The sequence below is a fragment of the Bos mutus genome, chromosome 12, assembly GCF_027580195.1.
Source record: "Bos mutus isolate GX-2022 chromosome 12, NWIPB_WYAK_1.1, whole genome shotgun sequence".
Classification (NCBI taxonomy): Eukaryota; Metazoa; Chordata; class Mammalia; order Artiodactyla; family Bovidae; genus Bos; species Bos mutus.
In genome coordinates this window covers 68,944,604-68,965,063 of record NC_091628.1, presented here as the reverse complement: position 1 = coordinate 68,965,063, position 20,460 = coordinate 68,944,604, and the positions used below count along the sequence as shown (strand labels likewise).

Genomic DNA, 20,460 nt, shown 5'->3' with positions numbered 1-20,460 from the left:
CTGTAGCCTACCAGGCTCCTCCGTCCATGGGATTCTCCAGGCAAGAATACTGGAGTGGCTTGCCATTTCCTTCTCCATCTCTAGCATGAACTCACTGCCAAATTGGTCTCCTACTGATGGATGTTTAGGTGGTTTCTCATCTTTTGGTTTATGAACAATTCAGCAATAAATGAACATATAGGATAAGCGAGAGAATTACTGGCTGAAAAGTGAAATAAATGCATTTGAAATTTGGTAGATATTGCCAAATTGCCCTGTGGAAGGTTGAATGATTTTTTTCCTCTACCCAGCTACGTAGCAGAGGGATAGCTCCTCCACTCTCTCTCATTAGCCTGGTATATTATCACCTTTTCCAATTTTGCCAATTGATAGGTGAAAATATTTCAGTGAGTTTCATTTTCATTTCTTTTCTTCTAAATGAAGTTCAGCATCTTTTCACATATTTAAGGAACCTTTTGCATTTTCTTTTCTGTGGTCTGTCTGTTCACGTAGGATAATGAGTTCTGGGAAGAGAAAAAAAAATGAAAAGTTCTTAAGAGAATTAGGACTTCCCTGGTGGCTCAGGTGGTAAAGAATCCACCTGTAATACGGGAGACCTGGGTTCTATCCCTGAGTTTGGAAGATCGCTCGGAGAAGGGAACAGCTACCCACTCCAGTATTCTGGCCTGGAGAATTCCATGGACAGAGGAGCCTGGCAGGCTGCAGTCCATGGGATTGCAAAGAGCCGGACACAACTGAGCGACTTTCACTTTCACTTTCAAGAGAAATAGTGAAATGCTTTGTTCTCTGTGTAGTAAAGTGAAAGTGGCTCAGCCGTGTCTAACTCTTTGCGAACCCACGGACTATACAGTCCATGGAATTCTCCAGGCCAGAATACTGGAGTGGGTAGCCTTTCCCCTCTCCAAGGGATCTTCCCAACCCAGGGATCACACCCAGATTTCCCACATTGCAGGTGGTTTATTTACCAGCTGAGCCACAAGGGAAGCCCAAGAATACTGGAGTGGGTAGCCCATCCCTTCTCCAGGGGCTCTTCCTGACCCAGGAATCGAACTGGGGTCTCCTGCATTGCAGGCGGATTCTTTACCAACTGACCTATGAGGGAAGCCCCCAAAGTTAGCAACAAATAAAACATCCTCTTTAAATATTTTATTTTTCTTCGAAACCTAATACTCTGTTCATATAAAAATGTGTTCTTAGGGGACTTCCCTGGCAGTCCAGTGGTTAAGACTTAGCCTTCCAATGCAGGGGGGATGGGTTCCATCCCTGTTGGGGAGCTAAGATCTCACATGCCTCAGGCCCAAAAATCCAGAACATAAAACAGAATATTGTAACAAACTCAATGAAGATTTAAAAAATGGTCCACATAAAAAGAATCTTAAAATTTTACTGTGTTTTCTAGGGTTCACTAGCTTAAGGGAAGCTCACATTATAACTAATACCACATCCAACCTCTGCATCAGTGGTTAGGTATGTAGGTTAGTTAGTGGTTAGTACTCGGTTGATGTGCAGTAAACTCTTGTGAGGAGAATATCAGATTATTGAGCACTTATTACTGTGTCACTAGACGCCATGTAAACATAATTTTTTAACTTCACAAAACCGTGTGTGGTAAATATGGGGACAATAAAGTTCAGAGAGGCTAAGGGGAGTACAACACCCTATGTAAGTGGCTGAGCAGAGATTATAAGAAAAGTTTTCTACTCAAAAATTTCCCCACGTTGAGTATTCCAGCTGCAATTTTGCCTTTTGTCTGTTTAGACAGTTCTTCCTTTGATCCCTTCACGATTGCTTTCATGACCACTGAGGACATTTTGTCCTGTTAGATCATGTTGATGGGAAAGAAAGTGAAAGTGAAGTCGCTCAGTCGTGTCCGACTCTTTGCGACCCCATGGACTGTAGCCTACCCGGCTCCTCCGCCCATGGGATTTTCTGGGCAAAGGTACTGGAGTGGGGCGCCATTTCCTTCTCCAGAGGATCTTCCCGACCCAGGGATAGAACCCAGGTCTACCTGCGTTGCAGGCAGACGCTTTACCCTCTGAGCCACCAGGGAATTAACACTAATTGGTGAAGAGGTGGGTCTAAATGATTTTGCTTGACTTTTGGAAAGATAGGGCATTGATTTTATCATGAGTAAGGATTCATGTTTTTAAAATGTCACATTTATTTTATTGAATCTATGTGTTTTTAAATACCTGAAATAGACAGCTGCTAATTCCTACCATCTTGGTGAGTTTTGCAAGAGCTGAGGTACCAGCAAGGGTGGCTGGCCACCTCCTTGGGGCAGGATCTTCCAGGATGTCAGGGTTTCCATAGGCTCAGTTCTGGGCAGGGGGTGATTTTATTTTTCTTAACAATTGAAAAGCATAATAATATTTAATTAAGTACAAGAAATACTCTTGACTGAAGTGTATATCACACATTCTATCATGATATACTCTTATTTATTTTCTTTATTGAAGTATACTTGATGTACAATATTGTATGTTACAAGTATACAATTTAGTGATTCCTAATTAAATTTTTAAAAATTATACAGAAGTGGGTTTCTTTTTATATCATTTTACTTTATTTTAATTATTATTTATTTATTTTGGGGGGGGCTGCACCATGTGGCTTGTAGGATCTTAGTTCCCTGACCAGGGATCAAACCTGTGCCCCCTGCATTGGAAGCTCAAAGTTGTAACCACTGTACCATCAGGGAAGCCCTGATTCACAATTTTTAAGGATTATACTACACTTAGAGTTATTTAAAAACATTAGCTATAGTCCCTGTGTTTTACAGTATATCCTTGTAGCTTATTTTATAAATAATAGTTTATAGGGATGTTTTGATCTTTAACTTGCACATGCTAAATGGTTAAATGGAGCTGAAAGGGTTCTTTTCAAGTCTAAATTTTATAAGGATAAACACATAGTCTATGCAGAAGAATTAAACCTAAGAGATGAACTGTATACACTTCATTATTGATGAATTATGAAGAAGGAAATGGCAACCCACTCCAATATTCTTGCCTGGAGAATCCCATGGATGGAGGAGGCTGGTGGGCTATAGTCCATGGGGTTGCAAATAGTTGGACATGACTGAGCAACTCAGCACATTGACGAATTAAGTAATATAATGGCAAACCATAATATATATACATATCTAAGATGGTTCTAGCATTGATTTGAGTTCCTCTCTTAGAGCTTTGGAGGCTCTTTAGCCTCGAATGGCCTGGGAGTATCTCAGTTCCTATTTAGAATCTCTTCTAACATCACCCTGGTCTCTTTTCAATCCTTATTGTTTGCCTATGATGTATGCCAAACTGGTCACATCTTTTAAAGCTGACATATTAACAGCAGAACTCTCCCGTAGTCCTCTGTTTGCATCTGTTCAAAATTTAATGCTTAAACTACAAGCTTTCTTTCTCAGGGATATCGCAGCTGAATTCCTAATGCTCTTGCTATTTCTTTTATATGCATATTATTATATCTTGTATACAATGTATATGATATAATTATATGTATACATATGTGTATTTTGTATACAATGCTATCATACAAAGCTATGCAGAAAGGGTGCTTTCCTTAGGTAACTCTTCCAAACTGCCTGAAAAAATACCTTCCATTCTGTCTGCTCAGGATGCAATGAGAGAGCAGGTAGAGAAGGAGAGGGAAAGAAAATTATAGTAAAATGAGAAATACCATCTGGGCTTAGCACTGTCCAGGAGACTCTATTGTTATTCAAATGCCCATTTTCTCTGGTGGTTTCTTGTCTCTCACTAAATGTGCTGCCTATGGAGTACTCATCTCCCTGTGGGAGAGCTTAAGCTAAACTAAGTCACTTCAGTCGTGTCCGACTCTGTGCGACCCCATAGATGGCAGCTCATCAGGCTCCCCCATCCCTGGGATTCTCCAGGCAAGAACACTGGAGTGGGTTGCCATTTCTTTCTCCAATGCATGAAAGTGAAAAGTGAAAGGGAAGTTGCTCAGTCGTGTCCGACTCTTAGCGACCCCATGGACTGCAGCCTACCAGGCTCCTCCGCCCATGGGATTTTCCAGGCAAGAGTACTGGAGTAGGGTGCCATTACCTTCTCCGGTGGGAGAGCTTAGTAGTCAGCTAAGTAGAAATTGAGTGTTATGTAACTATTTCAAGCCTCTTACGTATGGCTTCTTTAGGTATATAAAACCAACATCTTGGCTATACCATGCTTCAAATCCTTGATAGAAGAAGGCAAGAATAAATAAATATTCCATAGCAATCTTGCTGTAGGCACAAATACTCTTCTTGTGTCAGAGATTCCACGTGGCAGCAATCTGAATTTTCAGTCCCCTAAGTGAAGGTTGGCTTCCTAGGTGGCTCAGTGGTAAATAATCTGCCTGCCAATACAGGAAACACAAGTTTGATCCCTGAATTGGCAAGATCTTCTGGAGAAATGGCAACCCTCTCCAGTAGACAGAGGAGGCTGATAGGGTACAATCTATGGAGTCACAAAAGAGTTGGACACAACTTAGCGACTAAATGACAACAATGACAAGAGAGAAGGTTGTTAGTAACTTTATCCTCCAGTGATCTTGAGAAAGATATGCATGTTTTCCCTGTACTTTATTAAGTTTCTTTATGCCTCTAAGCACAGTACTTGTTGATCAATTGCTTTCTTCTGCAAGGTTGCATTAAAAAATTTTTACCTTGAAAGCCCATGTAATCACATTTTATTCAATACTGCTTTGCAAGTTGAAATTTAGCATTATTTTTTCCTTCCTATACCTATGTTTACTTTGTTGGAATAAGATAGCCTAAGTTTGTGTACCAAAATTTGTAACCTCATTTCTGAGGCACTCAATTATTAATGCTAAAATATAAGTATAAATCTCTATAGCAGATAGAAGGCAACAGCAGTTTACTTTTACTTTGCTTTTGCTTTTATTTATGCCCTCGAATTATGTTTACAGAGATAGTAGCTTATTTTCAACCTGTGTTCAACAAAGGTGGGGCTTCCCTGTTGGCTCAGATGGTAAAGAATCCACCTGCAGTGTAGAAGACCTGGGTTCGATCCCTGGGTTGGAAAGATCCCCTAGAAAAGGGAATGGCTGGGAAATCCCACAGACAGAGGACCCTGGCGGTCTGTAGCTCTTTGGGTCACAAGAGTCGGAGATGACTAAGTGAATAACACTTTTCAACAAAAATACCACTGGTTTATCAAAAGCAATTCAGGTTATTTCATTTAGGAACAATGTTCACAACTTTATCAAAAATACCTAGGCTCCCTGTTGCCCTGCTTATCTTTCTAGCCTCTGGATACATTGTTGCTCACAGAATTTTGTCTCTTGCCTATTTTGCATCTCCTTGGCATATGCTGGCCTTTTTTTTTTTTTTTTTAAACTACATTCTATAAATTGGTTCATCTGTATGTAGTTCCTATTAGAGCTTTTATTGGATAATGTTTAAGGGCTCATCTGAGACCTATAATCTTCTCCTTATTACTCTTCCCCTGTTCTTGCCCTCCAAATTATGAATTTCTTTAGAGTCTCATCCCCTCCCTAATTGTTTACCCTTCCACACCTGGTGAATTCTGGTGTTTTCACCCAGTTATCTGCCTCTTACAGCATTGACTCTACATCTTTCTCTGCCCTGAGATTCTCTTATCTCTCTCTCTTTTTTTTTTTTTTTTTAAATCACAGTTTGATCTCTGACTTCAACTCAGATGGTTTCTAAAAGTTTAAGAGATATTGTGCGGCCTTTCTTAGAAAGTACATTCTGATACACGCCTTTTTCTGTGTATCAGTTAGCACTTGGTTCAACTGCTTAAAATAGAAAACCAAAATTACAGAAGTCTAAGCAACAAATAAAGAGGTTTATTTTTCTCTTTGTGTAAAAGAACTCCGGTGGCAGGTGGCTCAGCCTTGGTATAGTATCTCCATAGTCATCATCAACTCCCTCTGTCTTTCTGCTTAACCATCCTTGGTGAGTGGCTTCTTAGCTTTGCTTGCGGGCTGCTAAGATAGCTGCTGCAGCTTCAGCCATCACACCCATGTTCCAGGAAGCGAGGAGGGATGGAGAGGGAAAAGGGGCCCCTTTTAAGCTGAGACAACCATCTTTAACAAGATTACCTAGAAGTCCTAGCCAGTGATTTCCAGCTAAATCTCATGGATAACTTGGCACATTGCTTCACCACAAACACCAAAAAGTTACCGAGAAAGAAGAGGAGAAAGGCTATTTGGTAAGCAATCAATAGTGCTTGCTACTCTTAGACATTGCGCATCTATTGCTCAGGCTCCACACTTGAGGCAGGCTCCTGAGGCCAGACCTGGAGCATGGAGCTCTCTCTGGAAACTTCTAACCTTATCTGGAGCTCCCAGAATTTTACCGCACGTGATATTGTTTTCAGAGACCTACACCAACAGCTAACGCTCAGCTCCTTTTCCAGAGTTAATGCCCCTTCTCAAAGAGGAACTTCTCCTGAACTCTACTTGTGAGAGACATGATCTCTCGAATTATCATGTGTTCCTTCAAAGCTGTTGCTCATTCAATAAGCTTGATGCCTTTTATTCCCTCGGGGCTTAAATTCTGTGACTCAAAGACAAGATTTCAGAACTCAGAAAATATTTTCTCTCTGTGAAAGCCCAGGTCTTACAATTTGATGTTTTGGTTTTTAACATGTATCTTGTATTGACCAAAAAATACAGTCACAACCTAAAAGTAGAGTTATTTTATTTGGCGGGAATGTTTAGGACTCCGAGTCCAGGAGACAGCATCTCAGTGGCTCTGAGAAAACTGCTCCAAGAAGGCAGGAGGGAAAGTCCTGCTATATACAAGTTTGCAACAAAGGGAACAGGCAGTCTTAACATCAAAGATCAGGTATCAAATTAAGGAATGTAGCATTCTGTGCATGGGACGGTGTAAGCCTCTGGGCTCACTGAATTCATTCCTTTCATATGCGCCTCAACTATCTGGGGTCAATCTTGTTTCCTTGTTCTTATTGCTTCCTGGATTCTCCCAGCTCCTCAGCAATCACCACGGGGGGTGGTGTGTGGCAGCAGTTTTAGGAGCCCTCATGCCCATTCGGAGGCCAGAAATCGCTGATGGTTGTGACATGTCTTGTTTATTAATATGGCAGGAGATATTTTCATTTCATACTTGCCATGAACTTTAAAAATCCATTCAGGAAAAAAATCCTTTCAGTAAATCACTTGATTCTTTTCACTATCGTGAATGTAGACACGTGAGACAATTCAGGTAGAAAGCTACAAGGAACCTCGGGTAAAATCTGAAACTATTATCTACTAAATAAGCAGCAGTAGTACAAACCAGAAAGTGAAATTGTTAATTGCTCAGTTGTGCCTGACTCTGTGCAAGCCCATGGACTCTAGCACGCCAGGCTTCCCTCTCCTTCACTCTCTCCTGGAGTTTGCTTAAACTCGTGTGCACTGAGTCGATGATGCCATCCAACCATCTCACCCTCTGTCACCCTCTTCTCCTCCAGCCCTCAATCTTTTCCAGCTTCAGGGTCTTTTCCAGTGAGTCGGCTCTTCACACCAGGTGGCCGAAGGATTGGAGCTTCAGCTTCAGCATCAGTCGTTTCAGTGAATATTCAGGGTTGGTTTCCTTAAGATTGATTGGTTTGATCTCTTGTTGTCCAAGAGACTCTAAAAAGACTTCTCCAGCACCACCGTTAGAAAGCATCAGTTCTTCAATGATCAGACTTCTTTATGGCAAGAATACTGGAGTGGGTTGCCAAGCCCTGCTCCAGGGGATCTTCCCGACCCAGGGATTGAACCCGGGTCTCCTGCGTTACAGATGGATTTGTTGCCATCTGAGTCACTAGGGAAGCCCTTGGATGAGTTGTACAAAATATAAAAGTACTTTGCATGGCACTGCCATCAGCCAACAGAAACTTATTAAACATCGACTCTGTCCAAGTTATAGACTAAGCCTAAAATTCCAAAGGTGAAAAGACCTTATCTCTGACTTTTAGGGGTTAGGAGTCTCATTATGGAAAATTGATAAACAAATAAGTGGTAGTATAACTTCACCAGTGCCATACTGGTGGACGGATAAATGAATTCATTTAACCTGTGTTTACTGAAGTAAATATCTCCTTTCCCCTATGTGACAAGCCCTGGAGTGACCGACAGACCCTGCAGGCAGAGGGAAGGAAAATCAGACGGAGTCCCTGGGCTCCCTGAACCACTAGGAGTGAAAGAGGACCTCTAACGGCCTGGGCTGAACGCTCATGTTTGTGTCCTATTGCAAAATCAGGACCATAAATGTGAAATTTTGCTGTTAATATTTTAAAACACGTAATAATTGCTGTCTTTGAAAAGGACTTTGACAGCTTTCTTGAGAAAATAAAACAGCACTATGCACAACGTTTTTAGACTTTTTTTTGCTGGCCTAACACTGAGAATTCAAATGAGAGGCTTATACAGTGAGCACCTAGAAGGGTGGGAGAAATTTGAAGACCCGTTTTGGATGTTTTCTTTCTTTCTTTTAATTATCCATTTGTTTTATACTATCGGTAAACACAATGTCTCCTTTCTTCCTTGTTAAAAGCAAAGCATCTGAATATTGGCTGCACTATATATCTGATCATACTTGCCTTTTTTTCTGAATGTAATAATTAACATGAATTTGTTGAAGGCCTCAAATATTCTTAAACCAGTGCTGCATCTGCAACATGAACCTTACTTTGTTCACTTAACAAAGGGGTTTATGGAGTGATATACCATACAGCCTTGAAAGTGAAAAGCAAAGTGTTAGTCCCGAGTCATGTCCAACTCTGCCCCCATGGACTATAGTCTGCCAGGCTCCTCTGTCCATGGAATTTTCCAGGCAAGAATACTGGAGTGGGTTGCCATTCCCTTCTCCAGGGGATCTTGCCAGTGGGTATGTCACCAAGAAGTTCCTGATGTCGAGAAAAACCAACTTCATTTCATTTTAGAGAAAGTTCCAATTAGATTGGCCCGATTAGAACAGCTCCATCAATATTGGCAGGGCTTCCCCAGTGACTCAGTGGTGAAAAATACGTCTGCTATGGCAGGAGACACTGGTTCTATTCCTGGGTCAGGAAGATCCCCTGGAGAAGGAAATGGCAACCCACTCCAGTATTCTTGCCTGGGAAATCCCATGGACAGAGGAGCCTGGCAGGCTACAGGCGATGGGGTCACAAAAGAGTCAGACATGACTTAGTGACTGAACACACATCCATCGGTGTTAACACTGCGTTCAACTGTCTTGCAGGTCCTTCATTCCTTCACTGATGCCATTTTTGACGAGTGGATGAAAAGATTCAATCCCCCTGTGGATGCCTGGCCTCGGGAGCTGGCACCCATTGGTCACAATCGGATGTATAACATGGTTCCTTTCTTCCCTCCGGTGACTAATGAGGAACTCTTTTTAACCGCAGACCAACTTGGCTACAGTTATGCCATTGATCTGCCAGGTAACTAATGCAACTTCTAAATGCCTGATTCATTAATCTTCTAAAGAGGCTTTCTTTTCTTTTTTCCTTTCTTTTTCTTCTAAATCAAGACCTTAAATTGAAGTGCTCAGATCTAGTTAAGTTTATTGGCAATTTTTTAGGTATGTATAGTTACAAAATGAGCCTTTAAACTACCAATTAAACATCAGAAAAGGGACTGTTGGATGACTCTTGTTTTAGAAAATTGAAAGTTGTTAAGAGAACTTATTTCAGGGCAAGTATCTACAATTGCACCTGATCTGACAGTTGAAAACCAGCCATGGTTTGAAATGCCTAACCAATAAAATCAAAATGCAGTAGCCACAGATGGATGGTGACTAGCAGGACCTCTTAGAGATCTTTACTTAAAGGCAAGGCTGGGTTTAAGGTGAGGCAAATGCAGCACTTGCCTCAGGCACAAAGTTCAAAGGGAAGCCAAAAATTAAGTAATTGAGCTAAGTAATTATATAATGCAATATTATCAAAAACCCAAATTAATGCCAAAAAAAAAAATCCATGTTGAATACAGTATCAAAATTTTAAAGCCAGGCTGTTGTTTGTTTTATATCTGTGTGTTAGTTTGTAAGTAGGCCATTTATTTTTTTTCCCAGTTAACCCACACCACCCCTGCCTGGTGGGTTTGTAAAGATGACAATGACCTGCCAGTAGATTGGGCTGTGTGGGACTTCATGAGTACACTTTTTTAAATGAAATTTTTAAATCATGTTTTTATTCTTTAAAAAAATAATTTTACTTATGTATTTTTGGCTGTGCTGGGTCTCTGTTGCTTTGCGAAGGCTTTCTCTAGTTGCAGTGAGCGATGACCGGTGTTCAGGCTTCTCACTGCAGTGGCTTCTCTTGTGGAGCACAGTCTCTCGGTATGTGAGCTTCGGTAGCTGTAGCGCTCTGGAGATACGGCATGTTGCGTCCAGAGTACGGGCTCAGTAATCGTGGTGCATGGGCGTAGTTGCACAGGCATGTGGAATCTTCCTGGACCAGGTATCGAACCCATGTCCCCTGCATTAGCAGGTGGATTCCTAATCACTGTACCACCAGGGAAGTCCTGAAGTCATGTTTTTAAGTTGTAGATTTTTTATTAGCTTTTCCACTTCGTTCAAAATACAGAAAGATGTTTTGATAAATGTAGGGGCATCCTTTTTTTTTTTAATTTGCCCAGGCCCCAGTATAGCTCCATGTGCCATTCAACCTTCGGACAGGTTGATAAAGGAAAGGTAAAACAGTAAAAAAAAAAAAAATCTCTTAATTTGTCAAGAAGCTGAAAAACACACAGCCTATGTGCTGATGGCATTTTCCCATTAATGTCTATTTTGTCTTCTCTAAATCTCAGCCTGCAAAGTAATCGACCATTTCTGAGGTCACATCTCTCTCCCCTGGTGTCTTACTCCCTCCCTGCCCCCTTCTCTCTCAACTTTCAAAACCTTTCAGACCCTGAACTCTGCCCTCTGTTTTCCCTTCCAGTACTACATCTACTGCACCTTGTTCTCTTTACTGATTTGAAGTTTCTCTTCTTTGGGCTGCTGAGGTGAGAATGTCTCTTTGAAACTTTTCTCATTTCTCTGGGATTGAACATAATAATAATCAGAAAGTTTGGCATGTGCTTCTGACCGTGCTTCCATGGCCTCTGACATCAGTCAATTAACAGATATAACCTGAGAGTCTAAATATGCCCAGAATGCATTAACTCATTAGAAGATACAAACCACATTCTTTTATTGGTTTGACAAAAATTTACGTCCTCTCTGAGGCCACATAACTATAACCCAAGATTGAAGAAGGGAGAGAGGGATTTGGGAAAGGAGCTGGGTCCTGAACTGGATTAAAGAGATGGAGGGACTTCCCTGGGAGTCCAGTGGTTGAGTCCACGTCTTCTAATGCAGGGGACTCAGGTTCAATCTCTGGACGGGGAACTAAGATCCCACATGCTGTGCCGTGTGGTCAAAAAAAGAAAAAAGGTTTTTTAAAAAAGAGATGGTGGTTTTAGGTAGGTTGGGGGAAAGAAAGGGGCATTTTAGATTGAAGACAGGCAGGGAACAGGACTATGACAGACACATGTAGTCCATATAGAGGACCATGAGAAGAAAACCTGGCTGCAGTGAAAGGCTTGAGTAATTAACTGTGAATTAAGGCTGGATCTGAGAGAATGCCTGGTTATCAGGGACTGTAAAAGTTGGGCAGAAACCACAATAAGATCCCACTTTATACCCATTAGGATGGCTGCTACCAAGAAAGCAGAAAATAACAAGTGTTGATGGGAATGTGGAGAAAATGGAATCCTCATGCATTGCTGGTGGGAATGTTAGCACAGGCTCTGTGAAAAACAATACGGTAGCTCCTCAAAAAATTAAACACAGATTTACCATGCGATCTAACAATTCCGCTTCTGGGCATAGACCCCAGAGAATTGTAAGCAAGTACTCCAGTAGATATTTGTACACCTCTATTCATAGCAGCATTATTCACAAAAGGCAAAAGGTGGAAGCAATAAGAGGGAGATATAAGAGGGAGGGGACATATGTGTGCTATGGCTTATTCATATTGATGTGTGGCAGAAATCAACACACTATTGTAAAGCAGTTATCCTCCAATTAAAAATAAATAATTTTTTAAAAGATGGGAGCAACCCAAGTACCCACTGATAGATAAGCAAAATAACAACAGATAAAATATGGTCCATACACACAATGGAATATTATTCAGCCTTAAAAAGGAAGGAAGTCCTGACACATGCTGTAACATGGGTGAATCTTGAAGACATGCTAAGTTAAATAAACCAATCACAAAAGGATAAAACCTATATGATTCCACTGTATGGGGCACCTATAGTAGTCAGATTCATAGACACAGAAAGAGTGGTTGCTTGTTGCTAGAGAGTGGGAAGGGATGGAGGACTAGAGAATTATTATTTCAGTTTTGCAGGGAAAAAAGTTCTATGGATGAATAGTGGTGAGGAATGTCAACAATGTGAATGTATTTAATGTCACAGAACTTAAAAATGGTTAAGGTGATAAAATATGTGTCATATATGTTTTCCCACAATTAAAAAAAAAAAAAGTAATTTTTAAAAAAGCTAGGCAGAAGAGTTTGGACAATAACAAAAGACAATCATTTTTGGCTCCTGAACAAAGAAATGACGGAATAAAAACCTGTATTTTAAGAAGATGAGGATGGCAATTGTTGCAGGAAAAGACAAATTAAAATCCTTTTGGGGAAACCCCATCAGGATGAGTCAGGGTCCTCTGTGAGACTGGAGAGAAAGGACTAGAAGGACAGTCTTACATTTAGAGAAGTGTAGAGTACAGAACAAGAACCCACTTCAGAAAAACTGATTTTAAGAACAACTGCCCAAGGATAATTTTTAAGGAAACGACAAATAGGCATAAATACATTAGAAGTGAAATCCATTAATTTTTTGGAAAAGTGCTTATAAAATATATTTAAATAGAGGATTGCATTTATCATGTAATGATCCCAATTTTATTCACAACTATTTAAATGGGTCCAAATTTCTTCTACTCTTGCTCTTGAATGACCCCTGTTATAATCTCCAGTCTCATCCGTCTTACTCACTTATCACTCCATAAAAAAAGGTAGAGACAACAGCAGAATTTCTAGACCTGGCTGTTGTATATTTTGCAGTTCTCCAGATACCATTTTAGAATGCACTTTTACAAATGAGTTTCTAACTCACAAAAGTAGTTATATACTTCCTTGGAGGGTTTATTCTGTATAAGTATTTATCGTAAGGAATTTTTAAAATACAATAAGCTATATTCAAACAATGGAATGTCATTTTCCACTTCCACACACAAAAAAAGTTATGGATATGATAAATAGTTCATAAGGAAGGAGAAAAATTTTATTCCAGTCAGTGTAGTTTTGCCGTATCAACAAAAGCACATGTAAAAGACAAATTGGTTTATTCTTCCCTTTTCTAAGAGTGTTCAGCTGATGAAAACCCCAATTGTAAGACTCTTTTCTTCTGCTTTAATTTCAGTTGAAGAAACTCCAGATTGGACCACAGTGCTCTCAGTGGTTACGGGGATGCTCGTGGTTTTGGTTGTCCTTTTTGCATTGCTTCTTTTCCTTCAATATAGACGACTTCGAAAAGGGTATACACCCTTAGTGGAGACACAGCTAAGCAACAAAAGATACACCGAAGAAGCCTAGATGCTCACACCTTGCTCTAGAGAAGAGGCTGACCAAGCCATAGTTCTGACGGACAACCTGCAAATGAACCCTCACTGTTCTTCCTTTCGTTGAAGAGCTTTGGCGTAGCCCCTCCTGCTATGGTGATGATCCCAAGTAAGGAAGATGTGTAGAAACTCTAGTTTCTGGTTTGCTTGTTTGCTTAACAAACAAGCTAAAGTGCTTGAGGGTATCTCTACCATCAAACAAAGGTACAGCTGATGACAGCTGGTGGTATCTGATAATAATCCCCATACTGACTGATTAAGCCTCCTCGTGTTCTGATCCCCCCCAAAATCAATACAGTGGACTCACTGAAATATGCAGGTCAGTGTAATTTGAGAACTGGACCAGGTCATGGTTACATCTTTCTTAACTCATGTTTCTTCCTTTGTAAAGGAGGGCAGGAAGGTGGCAGGTGCTGCTTGAGTCTCCAAGGTCTCTTTTAGGCGTAATCATCTATGCTTTTAGGTGGATTCTTGATCATCTTCCCGAGGCTTCTTTTTTCTTTTTCTTTCCAGTCTTTAAAATGGCCTTGAAGATGAAAAGAGGCCTTATTTTCCATATGGGAATAAGAATGGATGAATGAATGATCAGTTTGGTTCTCTTTTATAAATTAGATGTTCCAGAGTTTATAAAGGGTCTGCAGTTCTTAACAGCAGAGCTGTCACAAGAATCAATAGCTGAATAAACATTGATCCTATAGTGGTAAGTGAACAGACGAGGATTAAATTAGTTTAAATTAATCTAGTTGATTAATATACTCTTTTGAACTTATTAACGAGTACAGCATCACTCTTTCTGGGAAAGTCTGACTGGAGAAGTTTGGTGAGCTTCTAAGCCTGAACAGGAGACAATTTGATTAGCATTCCATTGCCCTGATCATTTGGCTGAAAGTGAAAGTCCCTCAGTCGTGTCTGACTTTATGCGACCCTACGGAGAAGGCAATGGCACCCCACTCCAGTACTCTTGCCTGGAAAATCAATGGATGGAGGAGCCTGATAGACTGCAGTCCATGGGGTCTGAGAGTCGGACACGACTGAGTGACTTCGATTTCACCTTTTACTTTCATGCATTGGAGAAGGAAATGGCAACCCAGTCCAGTGTTCTTGCCTGGAGAATCCCAGGGATGGGGGAGCCTGGTGAGCTGCCGTCTATAGGGTCGCACAGAGTTGGACATGACTGCAGCGACTTAGCAGCAGCAGCATGGACTATATAGTCCATGGAATCCTCCAGGCCAGAATAGAGTGGGTAGCCTTTCCCTTCTCCAGGGGATCTTCCCAACCCAGGGATCAAACCCAGGTCTCCCGCATTGCAGGCAGATTCTTTACCAGCTAAGCCACAACCCTGAACCAGTTCCTTTGCTGGGTAACCTCAGATGAAAAATTTTTCAAGCATTTGACTTATTTTAAAGAGTTGAATTTAAATTCATTAATGCTGCACTGTACTAATGGTTACTTACAAATGCCTATTGGTTAAGTCTTAGCATTTAAAAGCGAACCATCCATACAAAATGTAATAATTTAGAATTAAATGGTTATGATTTACTAAGTAATCATCAGATTATGAGAGATAAGAATGAGGCAATCTTTACAAAGATGTTTAGACTCACCAAGATGATTCCCACCTCTGAGATGTTAATGGCTTTTGAGATTTTTAAGGCAATTTCATCTGTTTATATCTGGTACCCATGCAGTAGGAGTGAAGCCATAGGAGTGGCCCTTCTGTCCACTCATTTCAGCTCCTCTCTGCTGGAATGGATGTGTGTGAATGGGATTAAGAGGTCTCTGTAGCCTTCTCTACATGGGAGCGCTAGAAGGTGCAAGGTTCACCAAGACCCTGTGTTATCCCCTGGAATAAGACTTCAGAAGCGAGAGAAAAGGACAAAGCTCAATCTGAACTAAGTGAATTTGAATGGGTCTCATAAAGTACATCTGAGAGTAGGCTCAGCAGGTGAGAATTAAAACAGCCCAGGCTCCTGAACGGGGTGAAACCTTGCCTGGACCTCTAACCAGTGCCGCATGCATAGATCTCAATGCCTCCCTTTAACAGAGTTCATGGAAAACTCATCAATGAGTTATTAACATGGCCCACTCTGGAAAGTTTATGCTCTGACCTCAGAGTTGTTGGAGGACTAATTTTTACATCCAATTTGTAAACCAAAAGAGAAATATGTTAAGATGAAGATATAAATGTGCATGGTTGGTACGTTCCTGAAAAGTTGTGTATAAATCAATTATACATTAAAAGCACCAGGGGAAATTACTTTTTATGGATGAACTATTATGAATAATTCTATAAAGCACATAACCACCTCTAGCTTATCTTTCCAGTATATCAGAATTTTCATATATCGTATTCTCAAAAGATTTGTTTAAAAGCAAGATCTGTCTGCAGTAGAAATAAAGACTAACCACTTATACTTAGCTCCTTTTAAGTACTGTGTGTGCAACTTCTCATAAATATTATGTTTTATGATGCCTTCCTAAGAGAAATAATTTCCTAATTTTGTAGTTCATATTACAAGAGTAAAATTTTCTAGCATTTTCTAACATTATAATAAATCAATGATGACTGCCTTTCAGCAAATCTAAAGGTAGAATAAACCTGTAGAGTAAAAAGTTGCTATTTACTTGCAGTGAATACTATGCAAATGAACTTAGAAAATATCATTAAGCATTTTATGGCAATACATCTCAATGATGGGGGGAAAAATTCAACCTTGAAGAAAATGAATAGATTGGTTTATATGCTTCTCTCTGCAGTATAAGAAAACTTGTATGTATATGAATTATGATTTTAAAAGAAATGCTTTTTTGAAGCTAACATTCAAAAGTGAAATCCAATAACATCTTTCGTTTGTGAGTTAAATTCTCTTCTAATTCTAAAATTCATTGACATAAATTTGTGATTTGCTTAGGATTTAACATTATTAATTATAATAATCCTAGTGAAAAATTCCAATCTCACATTAAGAAGAAGTAGAAAGCTATTATAAAGGAAAATAAAAATAAATGTTTTGCAGATGATTGTTTGTCTGTTGGTGGCTATTGTTTTTTAATTTGTGAACATCAACTCACATCTTTTTGGCACTCAATATATACATAAGATTTTATGTATATGCATAAAATACATGAGTAACTACTTCACTTTGGAAAATAAGTCCTTAAACTTGGAGGGTATTATTCTAAATGAAATAAATCAGGCAGAGAAAGACAAATACTGTATGATTTCACTTACATGTGGAAATATACATATTCATTTATAGTGAAAGTAACAAAAAGAAACAGACTCACACATATCAAGAACAAACTAGTTACCAGTGGGAGAGGGAAGGAGGGAGGGGTAGTCTGGGGGTGGGGATTAAGAGGTACAAACTATCAGGTATAAAATAAGCTACCAAGCTATATTGTACAGCACAAGGAATATAGCCAGTATTTTATAATATCTGTAAATGAGTATAATAATCCAGTATAATTCTGAGTCACTATATTGTACACTTGTAACTTATATGATATTATACATCAATTATACTTCAGTTTAGAAACAAAGAAAAGAAGTCTTTAAATAAACTGATGTTTCTACTTTCTATTGAGCTTCTATTGAGCTCCTACTTCCTAGCTCTCTATTTTACAAGCAGGAAAATAAGCTACTACCCTTTTCCCCAGGTAAAGAGTTACCTCTGATGTCCCTATAGTCTGAAGAGTGATATTGGAGAGGGAGGTGAGTAGGAAGGCCACTTGCAGTCATTGCCCAGGGAGGCAGGCTCCTTCTAGAGAGGCTATTAGCTCAGTCAACTTGTTGGAGATGCCCAAAAGAAGGAAAGTAGAGCCAATGAGGTCACAGTGACATGGTGTTCACTTCTATTAGAAGACCCGAAGCTTCTAGAGGTCTGCTGGTATAGCTCTCCATACAGCTCCAATGCTATTGTATCAAAGCACTTTAAGTACTTAGGAAATGTGTGTGTGCATCTGTGCTAAGTCGATTCAGTCATGTCCTACTCTTTGCGACCCCACTGACTGTGACCTGCTAGGCTCCTCTGTCCATGGACTTCTCCAGGCAAGTATTCTGGAGTGGGTAGCCATGCCCTCCTCCAGGGGGATCTTCCCAACCCAGGGATCGAACCCAGGTCTCCTGAATTGCAGGCAAATTCTTTACTGAGCCACCAGGGAAACCCATGCTCATCCTGAGTACTCTGTAAATATTTCTTGAATGAATAAACTAGTCTCAAAGTAAAACTTTTCATTTAGGGCCCCTGGCCTGTGTTTGAACAGGTACTGGATAAAACATAAGATAATAGGGTCATGTATCCCTGTCGTGAAATGAATAGCAGCCTATCTTTCAGATTGTGAGTTGTACATCTGCCAGATAGAATTTCACTCCATACAGCCTAGTACAGGGGGACACTTTTCAGCTACATTTTCTTCTTGGGTGTGCTTTTTCTCCACCATTTGTTGTTGTTGTTTAGTTGCATAGTTGTGTCCAAATCTTTTGCGACCCCATGGACTTTAGCCCACCAGGCTCCTCTGTCCACGGAATTCTCTAGGCAAGAATACTGGAGTGGGTAGCCATTTCCTTCCCAAGGGATCTTCCTGACCCAGGGATCAAACTTGGGTCTCCTGCATTGCAGGAAGATTCTTTACCATCTGAGCCTCCAGGGAAGCCCTCCCCACTACAGCTGCTGCTGCTGCTGCTAAGTCGCTTCAGTCGTGTCTGATCCAGTGCGATCCCATAGATGGCAGCCCACCAGGCTCCCCCATCCCTGGGATTCTCCAGGCAAGAACACTGGAGTGGGTTGCCATTTCCTTCTCCAAACTGGTAGGCCTTAATTCTACCATTTATACAGACAAGGGTGAAAAGTGTAGACCTCATCATATCATTATTCCATCATCTGATTTCTTAAAAGCCTTGTTTCTGCAGAAGGAGTTAGTGGGCAAAATACTTAGTCAGGCAAAATCAGTGGCTTTCTTACATGGGTGGACCCATTGGTGAAGTTAAAGACCCTCTCAAAGATGACATAATACTTTACTCATAATGGCAGTTCAAGATGAAAATAACTCCTGTGAATTTAATTATGCTTTGGCAGGTAGTTTAATGAAATCTTGAAAAAAAAAAAAAAAAAACAAGAGAATTGTGAGCAGTAGAATAAAATCTTTGAAAACTAAACAAAACAAACAAAAACACAAGCTTCCCATTCAAGGATTGAATACTTGGTATCTTATCACTAACACTATTTTTATTAGGCAGACACCATTAACTATTTGGCAACTTCCCAGGTGGCGCTAGTGGTAAAGAATCCACCTGTCAGTGCAGGAGACACAGAAGACACGGGTTCGACCCCTAGGTCAAGAAGATCCTCTGGAGTAGGAAATGGCACCACACTCCAATATTCTTGCTTGGAAAATTCCAAGGATAGAGGAGCCTGATGGGTTACAGCCCATGGGGTTGCAAAGAGTCAGACAAGACTGGGTTAGTGCGTGCATGTGTTGGTGTGTGTGAGTGCGTGCGTGCACACACTCACACACACACATATTAACCTACTTGTGTTATTAGCCACATTAATTCAAGCCATAGTTCTTGGATGTAATATGACTAAATTTGATCATTTCTTCTTCAAGCCATTCTCTGCTCCTTTGGTGATTCATAACAAAGCTTAAATTATTACAGTGTCTCCCAAACATAACTGTGTTCTCTGTGTTTTAAATAATGCCACATAGAGAGGATTAAGCTTGTCCTTCTTTATTAAAATACTAGAGATTTCACTGCCATGGTAGACATTCTGATTGCTCATTCACTTTGTATGTTATTGAATGTTCCTGAATTTGTAATGAGCACAGCAACCAGCCTGATTAATAACAGAGTGGAATTAGGCTCACAATAAAGCAAAACCTGCCCTCTTGTGTTTTAATAGAAAATTGCACAATTTTGGTAAAGTTTTCCTCTACTGTGGTTAATTGCCTGGGGTCAGAGAAAAACAAATGCTGGAAGATTTGCCATGAATTCAGATATCAGAACAGTTAAAGTACGATATTTAGAAGAAAATGACTTCCTGTGCAGGCAAGGTGATCATATAATTAAAAGTCTTAGACTCCTTTCTAATATGCTTTGCAATGTTAAATGTTCCCCAGGAAGTCATAAAAATCTAGGGGACTATTTCAGGCCACTGGGCAAAACTCTTTTATATGCTTGTCAAATACACAGAGGATATAATTTAAACAGATTTATATCATCATACTGCAGTTGGAGATTGGGGAGATTTCTTTTTCAATTAAAAACTTATTGATGAGGGGATAGGAGAGAGGTTCAAGAGAGAGGGCATATATGTGTGTGTATGTATATATATATATATGCAGAAACTAACACAACATTGTAATTATACTTCAATTTTTTAAAATAACTTATTGAGAAGCTGATAAATTCCAGAAAAGCTTTTTTCTTTTTAGACAAAATATTGGACCAGTGAATTGTAACCAGATATAAATATCTAAATTTGGGTTTGGGTATGAGCAGTGTCGGAAAATGTCCATTACTGTGGAAAATTCACTTTTTAAGACTGGATTATTGGTATGATGGAGCCAAAAGGAAATGTTTACCTGGGTGCCTGCGGTGACTTCTCTTACATTGTGTGTGTGCATGCTAAGTCCCTTCAGTAATATCTGACTCCTTGCGACCCCATGGACTATAGTCTGCCAGGCTCCTTTGTCCATGGGATTTTCCAGGCAAGAATACTGGAGTGGGTTGCCATGCCCCCCTCCAGGGGACTGTCCCGACTCAGGGATCAAACCTGCATCCCTTAGGTCTCCTGCACTGGTAG

At 40.2% G+C, this 20,460-nt stretch overlaps 1 protein-coding gene across 1 annotated transcript in view; it reads left to right on the top strand.

Moving 5' to 3' along the window:
* Window positions 1-13,628, top strand: part of DCT (dopachrome tautomerase) — a 39,459-nt gene extending 25,831 nt beyond the window's left edge. Inside the window, exons 7-8 of the mRNA XM_070380856.1 lie at window positions 9,221-9,422; window positions 13,450-13,628. Of these exons, the coding sequence (XP_070236957.1) occupies window positions 9,221-9,422; window positions 13,450-13,628 (381 nt within the window). The remainder of the gene's footprint in view (window positions 1-9,220; window positions 9,423-13,449) is intronic.
* Window positions 13,629-20,460: the final 6,832 nt, after the last annotated feature.